Source organism: Halyomorpha halys, unplaced genomic scaffold, assembly GCF_000696795.3.
Source record: "Halyomorpha halys isolate HHAL.00 unplaced genomic scaffold, Hhal_1.1 Scaffold74.1, whole genome shotgun sequence".
In the NCBI taxonomy this organism is placed as follows: Eukaryota; Metazoa; Arthropoda; class Insecta; order Hemiptera; family Pentatomidae; genus Halyomorpha; species Halyomorpha halys.
In genome coordinates this window covers 196,133-204,317 of record NW_027104736.1, presented here as the reverse complement: position 1 = coordinate 204,317, position 8,185 = coordinate 196,133, and the positions used below count along the sequence as shown (strand labels likewise).

General features: G+C 30.3%; 1 protein-coding gene and 1 long non-coding RNA gene across 2 annotated transcripts in view; one reads left to right on the top strand and one right to left on the bottom strand.

Moving 5' to 3' along the window:
• The window catches only part of LOC106692856 (uncharacterized), an 11,859-nt gene extending 8,912 nt beyond the window's left edge, over nucleotides 1-2,947 (bottom strand). Inside the window, exon 1 of the long non-coding RNA XR_001345004.3 lies at nucleotides 2,673-2,947. This is a non-coding gene — a long non-coding RNA (uncharacterized lncRNA). The remainder of the gene's footprint in view (nucleotides 1-2,672) is intronic.
• On the top strand, nucleotides 1,001-7,925 carry LOC106692854 (lysophospholipase-like protein 1). Its single transcript, XM_014439066.3, has 5 exons — nucleotides 1,001-1,247; nucleotides 5,012-5,142; nucleotides 5,637-5,781; nucleotides 6,891-7,006; nucleotides 7,452-7,925. Exons 1-5 carry the CDS (start codon nucleotides 1,121-1,123, stop codon nucleotides 7,677-7,679), a joined length of 747 nt encoding a protein of 248 aa, XP_014294552.1. The 5' UTR covers nucleotides 1,001-1,120; the 3' UTR covers nucleotides 7,680-7,925.
• The last annotated feature ends 260 nt before the right edge of the window (nucleotides 7,926-8,185 follow it).

Here is an 8,185-nt window from a genome sequence, read left to right as displayed (position 1 = left end):
TTGAGCCATTCAAAGAAGGTAATTTATTTTAATTATAAATTTTCATTATAGGCCTCTTAGGAGAATACTTTAGACAATTGTCATCCAAATGGTCACCATATTGGCGCTAAAGTTTATAGCAAAACACGTTTTATCAGATATCAATTATATTATTTCAAGGACAACATTAACCTTTTTCTTACTCGATAAAATCTATTATTACAATGAACGTTCCGAGCTAAAACAATGCTCATCTTCAACCTTTTTATCATCCTATATCATATGTTTTTCTACTGAGAACTTGACCCGCCATTTTTACCAGCATAAAAAGTTAAATTAATTTAAAACTTAATAAAATTTAAGTTAAATTAATTCGGAATAGTTTCATATGAGTATTTAAAACTGTGTAGTTCGCAAGAAATTATCTAAGACATCAGCAATTTCCAGAGAAGAAATAATAGTGATAACTATATAACCCTCTGGTGGATGATCAACGAATTAGGAAGAAGGTAGAGTTGGACAGTAAATTTAAGATAGTAAACAAATCTGAAGTTTTGGAAAAGATATGGTGGGGGAAAATGTGAAGAAAACTGGAAATGAGATTAAAATGAATAGGATTTTTTTAACTTACTGAGGAAACAATTGAAATTCTCATACTATTTTAATTTCAAAATCAAAGTTTTGGAAAAATAAATTTGTTACTAACTAACATGGAAATGATTATACAGTATAATCACAAATATGTATGAGTGTTCAGGCAATGAATTATTTGTATCCTTTTCTAAAATACTTCAATATATTTCAGACACCAATATCATTCATTTGACACTACTTCAATAGAGTCCATCATTTTATTTTAACGATGTATGATTTAAATACTCATACAGAAGAATAGATACATATAAATTTTTAAGAAATTAAAATTTCATAGAGGTTAATAATTAATATTCTAAAATCTTAGGAAAACTAGATATTTTTCTTCTTTCTATTCATTTTAACTGAAGGAAATCTTCAGCCCATTAATGGCGCCACGCCCTTCTTTAGATAGTTTGAAAGAGGTAACGTTTTGATTCTTAGCCAGTTCTTTGCAAGAAACAGTGGAGTAGGTATCTGTCTGTCTTTACGAATTGTATAAGAAAATATGTCAGCTATCGCTTGTGTAATAGTTTGCTTCCTTTCGATATACTGCTGTAAGCCACACGAAGAAATCACGGATGTTTTTGAACCTGAGAGTCCTACTGCCGCCTTAATATTTCTACACGGAGCTGGTGAGGCATTGATCGAAATTTATTAGGCACAACATATATATAGAGACAATGCTTAATATTAAATATTTTTATCACACTAAAATTATTTTATTTAATAACATAATAATTTTTTGGTAGTTTCATATGAGATTCAAGGAAGTTATAAACAAGTCATATTTATAACGAAATAGTAAAGGATCTAAATATTTATAAATCAAATTATTTAAGGTGAAATGAATTAGCTAAAGTGTCCACTCGAATTATGTTCCCAACTGGTTTGGGTTCAAAGACCTATACAAAACTCGTTTGTTTTATATTCTCTTATATTAAAATATTTGTTGGAAATTTAACTAATACGGCAACAAAACAAAAAAAAATTATTACCTTTCAAATAACAGCTACAGTTTATATATTACTTAATTTTTTTGGATTTTACGTATCTTGAAACTTGAAATCTAAAATTTTGAGAAATTAAAATTTTTTTTCTTGGTCTTTGAAAGGTTCATTATTGAAAGTAATAAATCAGCATACAAAAAAAAAAAGTAAATGAAAGTAAATAGAAGGGAGAAGAGAAATATAAAATTGAAATAAATAAAAAATTATAAAAATAAATATTTTATTGTAACAGTAATGGTTCGTCATGTAATCATCAGTTTAATTTGTAAATATCGATTTAGTAAGCTATTCTGATTTAACATTCTATTCGTCCAAGATCATGCGATCTCCTATAATTGTTCTGACTAATATGCTGGATGCATGCATTAATTGTTTCTGTTGGGTAACTATGCGTAAGAATAAAACTAACGATTTACATCATATAAGTTTATAGAACGTGTATTAGTGAATAGCATATCAACTGATATGTTAGGAAGAAATGATGGCAATATTAGAATTCTCATCTGAAAACAGCGATGCGTAATAGGTGAAAGTGAGCCAATTGGGAGGAGGGAGTAAGAGAATCTCCATAAGGAATTAGTCTAACTTCAAAGATGGGTTATTTTCACTTTGGATTAATCTATTGTAAAATGCTTAATGAATGTTGTTTGATATAAAATGATTTAGTTGAAAAGATTTTTCTGATCTTGACTATAATCTATTTTCAAAATAATATATTGGATTCCTAAGTTAATCTTTTAACCTTTGATTTCCCAAACAAGTCTTTATGTGGCCATTGCCCTTTATAAATTTATGTTTCTTATCCATGGTAGAACATTAAAACTATTAATGGGCGCGTTATTAACATTCCTTAGATAAAGTGATCAGTAGCAAACAATATTGAAAGCATATTTAAAACTTAACATGTAGGAGCTAGGGTTAGACAAAAAATTATTTTCACAAAAAAGCAATATTAGTACTATCTGTTATTCTCTAGTCAGGATAGACAAATCTAAGGGTATGCACTAAATATTTTAAAGTTAAAAAGAAGTATCTGGAATGTTCACTCACATGACTTTCCTTACAGCTTTTGAGTTATTCATTCCTAAATATTATGCATTGCAGAGTTGATTTTAGAAGGATATCAGCATACAATTTTGAATATTCCTCATTAAGGAAGCAAATATGCAAAGTATGTGTTGCGGCCAACATATGGTCCACAAATCGATTATTGGAACATATGATTTTTATTAACAAAAACAAAACAACCACTTTCTGTTGTTTTTATACTGAAAATAAACAGACGACTTCTTAGAGTCTCAGTGTGCACACACATATCGTCTCCATTGTCTCCTCACTACATACTGGTAGTTGCCATCATTTTGGCCATCCGCGCCAGCTTAAATTATTTTAGCCACGGCGGGCGGACTACTTCGACTCATCCTCCAAGAGGACAAGGCGGCCGGACGTACGTCGCTCTACCTCCACGAGAACCTCCACTCAGGACAACAACTACATCCAGGGCCCCATCAATCACCGGTGATATAAGACTTTTTTTTCTCTCTTTCGTTCAAATCATGTAATTTTGTAATAATGAGGTGTAGATAGTTAACCGTAGATTAATGATTGGAGAAGTTTGTCGAGGGGTGCGGTCAGCAAAGAACAACATAAATAAACAAAACCATATTTATTTATTTTATGCCGACGTTTCGACGTGAATTTTTGGTCTTCATTAGGGATTATGGCGTAGAAGGTACACTTGCAACTGCTGGTATGGGCACATTAAGAACTGATACCGATATGGTAGAAGATGTAGAAGTCTGGGCAGAAGAATCATTGCTGAGAGAAGAGGTCGGAGTTTGATGAGATATGACAGGCTGAGTTGAATGGGCTTGAAGAGCAGTAGAGGGCTGAGTTGAAGGATTTCGATGAGAAGGGGTCTGTAGAGTAGCAGAATTGTGCTGTGATGTGTTGTGAAGTGGTGAAGCAGTTGCAGGCAAAAAAATGGTTCAAATACAAAAATGGCTTACAGTCTCTACAATTGTTAAAAAAGTGGTCCCTAATAAGATCTTTTATAATTTTTATTTTATTTTGTTACTTCAACCCATGATTATTTTGAGTTCGAAAAGACGTAATATATAAATCTAGATGTCAACTGTTATAATATAATGGTCATAATTTATTTTTACTTAGTATAACTGAATCGTATATTTTAGAAGAGGATAAGTACCAAAAAAAAAGTTTTGTTAAAACCAGAAAAAACTGTATCAACACTACAATTTGAATCCTTAAAAATTTCAAAAATTACAATAAATTCAACGATTAAATCACTAAATTGTAATACAAATTCTCAGAACAAGCTAAATGAAACTATATCAATAAATTCAGGAGTAAACTTCATCTTCTCAGTAAGATTCTGAGTGTAATTGTTAGATATTTTCAATAAAAAGTCAGTATATCCACTTTTTATTGAAAATATCAACTTCATCTTCTCAGTAAGATTCTGAGTGTAATTGTTAGATATTTTCAATAAAAAGTCAGTATATCCACTTTTAAAAAAATAGTATTATAAAAAAAAAATAAAAAAAATTAGGCGCATTTCATGTGGGGTAAGTTCAATTTTTATTGCAAATGTTGATTTGTAGCACCTACTTGACATGGGAAAAATTTTAATTTGTCAAAAAGAACTTTTGAGAACTGAATGTATTGTTGTTTGGTTGAAAACTCCTCAACTATTAATTAAACCATTAGCATACATTCTATATTCAACTGGACCTGATTTTTTCATTATAAATTTTGTAACGAGATGATAAAGCTCACTTTAGCTTCGGTAGAGACCGATCACTTATGTTTTAACAACCGGAAACAATATATTTTTACTCTTTTTATGATTAATATGTTGCCCTCCCTTCAGAGAATAAATTTTTCCTTAAGTAAGTAAAAGTCGATAATTTTGGACTTATTATTTTTCTTTAACAAACGATTCAATCAATATATTTAGTATCGGTTAAATATCAGCTGCTGTATAAGTTATTGCCTAGTGCAAAAAGCAAAAGATTATTACTTTTTTCGTTAACTACGTCTAAGTATTAATATGAATAATAAATTTTGAAAATTAAATTTTACGATTCTATTTATTACCAAAACTGTTTGTTTTTAACAAATATTGTCAGAATTATTATTGTTGCACTTGTGAACTACATACATTTATTTTAGGGTAATAGTCTTTTTTTTTTTAACGTTAAAATGTTTGCATACAAATCGCAAAAGAAATTAAAAGTTTTTGAATTTTTAAATTCTATTTAGCCAATCGACGGACTTGACAACAAGGCCCCAAGTTGCTCTTTCCCTGATAGCTACTTTAAGTAATATGATGCCGAAAAACGAATTTATTTATTTCCCTCTTTTAGGAGAAAGTGGTTCTGAAATAAGAAGACTCGTTGAAAGACTATCCGGGGGGTTTTCCAAATACTCCAACCTTAGGATTATCTTCCCAACAGCAGGAGCCAAGTCTTTTAGTCCTTTTCCTTGGAATGGTCAAGTATGTATTACATGTTTTTAATATTTTTTATGTTCATAGAGGAGCTAAGTATCTAATGGGTCTCGAGAAATTAGCATAAATATAGTTTATTTGATTCGATTAATAATTTCTAACATTATTTCAGATATTCTTTTCAATGATACATAAATAAATTAGTTTTAATAATTACCTAATTTTTAATAAATAAGAATTATAAACGCAGTACATGTACAATAAACAATATACTCTAACGCATAAAACAATCTGTAATCCAAATAATGTAGGTGTTAATCAATATTGTTATGTCTAATCTAAATAAGAAATCATTCCATAATTTAAGGATACAATGATTTTCCATATAAAAGATAATTAATTATCAAACCATGTATATAAAACAAAAATTGTTGATTTTATTTCGATTATTATTTTATTGCTATTAAAAAATAAAGTGTAAGTAATTGATAGAAGCGAAATTCAACCGCTACTTATTTACTAACTGTAAATTATTCTTTCAGGTAGTCAATATTTGGTATAACTTCGACTCTCTCGACATTGCCACAAAGGAAAATGTTACGCAAATTGGTGAATCAGCATCGGTCATTGAAAGAATTATTGAAGAACAGGTGTTAGCTGGTATACCGCACAAAAACATTTGCGTGGGTAAGAGAAGGCTAACAATATTCAGCATTCATTTCAGAAAAAAATATGATAAAATGAAGGCTACAACAAACAATAAACAACGAAATTAATACCTGTTTGAAATTTCGCATGAACAATTTAATAAAAAATATTGATGTTATATCTTCATCTTTCTTTGAAATCTTGAAGTAAGAGTACTTTTGGATGTAAAAATGGTATACATACAGTACATCTTTCATTTCCATTATTGCATTTTTACAATTAGTTCAGGTTAAATTCAGATATTACTTGGGGTTCAATCTGGGTACAAAGTTAGGGATATTATTCAAATTAATTATACATTTTACTTATAAATATTAAATATTCGCTTTATGTCCTTGCAGGGACGAAAACTGCTCTCAGTAGCCTATCTTTCAGTAGTCTCATATTGCTTTTATTTTTTTGTATCCTTACTATTGTAGAATACTTCCACGTAAATTAAATGTTTCATAATGTACACTACTTACACGTATTATTTTTACAATCACACTGGACTCTTCTCCATTTAATTTATTGTTAAGTATTCTAATATGGATAAAGAAAAAAGCCAGAGTATTACATAACCACTGGAAAGATCGTTCATCCTGAAACTGGCGGACGAGCCCTGAAACCCTGATAGACGAGTTTGTGTGTAATGATAATTAAAATAAAAGACTTTCTACAGAAAAACATACTTAGAAATTCATCGTTTTATTAAGTATGTCGGTCACTGTTTTTGTGGCTTCAATTCAACAGCGTTTTTTTGTGGCTCGAGAGCGATATTTTATGATGCTGAACAATTTTCCGTACAGATCGTGGATAAATAAAGAAGCCTATATGGTCTTCCCTTTAGAAATCTTGGGTGTTTAAACTTCTTGTGCTTCAGTAGCCTTAAAATCCACAAAGATCTAAGACACAATAGTTTGCTGAATGAATCCTCATGATCAACTTGCGCACTTCGTTGGGTCTATCTCGGGAGATCTGGAGATACTTGTAGGCTCGGACTTAACCAACAAATTTTATTTTACTGATGCTTTTATTACTCAATAAAACATTATAAAATATTGATATTTAGAGTCCTAAATCGCTAACCTGTTCACTATTCATTGCAGCTGGATTCTCTAGCGGTGGTTTGATGTCACTTCATTTAGGGTATGAGTACATCAAAGACCTTGGTTGTATTGGAGCAATGTCTGCGTTCTTGCCTACGTCCAGTGCACTTTACAAGGTACTGTATTAAACTCTACTTCCTTCAGCTAGTGGTGTCAGTTCATTTCTCTATTATAAACAAAAGTTTTATTTTAAAACTGCTTTTTAATTGAAACAAGGGCTAATGTGTGAGTAGTCTTACATCAGAGCAATTACTACGAACTGATTGGGTCATTTGCTACAACAATGAAAATCTGCATTTTTAATAAACAAAGGTTAATCTGGTTTGATAAAACAAGTGCATGAGTTTCTTTTTATTACTATAAAAATTGTGAAATATCATCGAGCTGATCCAATCAGATTTGAAAAACATCTCTATTATACCATAATTATTTTTATTTTGAGTAAGGTACCTATAATCAAACAATTATATTCTTCAAAGTTATTTTAAATTACAGTTATATATTATAAAGAAAAAAAATAGAATATACTATTGATGAATTAACCAGTAACTGTTGTTCCAGAAACTGATCGACCAAGGGAATGAAGTTGAAAATGATTTACCTCCCCTTTTTATCTCAGGAGGGATACTGGACTTCTTCATCCTGCCAAAATGGATGAAGACTACAATAGATGCCTTCCAATCTGGAGGTGTCAATGTAACTTCAGTTTCTCAGCTGGAAGCCAGTCACTTCTTGACTATGAAATCAGTTGGGAGTTTCTTCGATTTTGTTCAACAGGCGATTCTTTAATATTAATGCAGATGTACTTAATACATAGGTTTCATCTCTTCACTATTCTACAAAAGTGTTTCTCCATGAATCCAATCAAGTACCTATACGGCTTTTTTAGGCCCATGATCATTTAATTAATTATATTACAATTAAAAGTAGACATGAATCATTTCTTAAGAATATAAAATTAATACTTGTGTATACTGCTAAGTTTTTTTAAAAATAAAATAAAAAATCAGTACAAAGCTGTAAAGTTATTTTGGATGATTCCAAAAAAAAAAAGGTTCCTTATTGTCTCAAATTGAAAAATGGCAAACCATTTCACGTCTCTTTATGTATGAGGAGCTCCAGATAAAAATGTTTTTGTCTATTTTGATTTTGTCAGACAAAAACGTATAGATTCGGAAGAAAAAAATTAGGAAATTCATTTTGCTGTGAACAACAAACTCTAAATTAATTAATTAATTATGAGAGATAGTTGACCGTGGATGATAAATGAGGAGAAGATGGTTGGGGGGTGCGGT

What these genes read in the sequence shown, in the direction of transcription:
- LOC106692854 (XM_014439066.3), top strand. Translation starts at nt 1,121, where the DNA reads ATGTCAGCTATCGCTTGTGTAATAGTTTGCTTCCTTTCGATATACTGC. An exon ending in CTTTTCCTTGGAATGGTCAA is followed by an intron (nt 5,143 to 5,636) that starts GTATGTATTACA and finishes TTATTCTTTCAG; the next exon opens with GTAGTCAATATTTGGTATAA. An exon ending in CGTCCAGTGCACTTTACAAG is followed by an intron (nt 7,007 to 7,451) that starts GTACTGTATTAA and finishes CTGTTGTTCCAG; the next exon opens with AAACTGATCGACCAAGGGAA.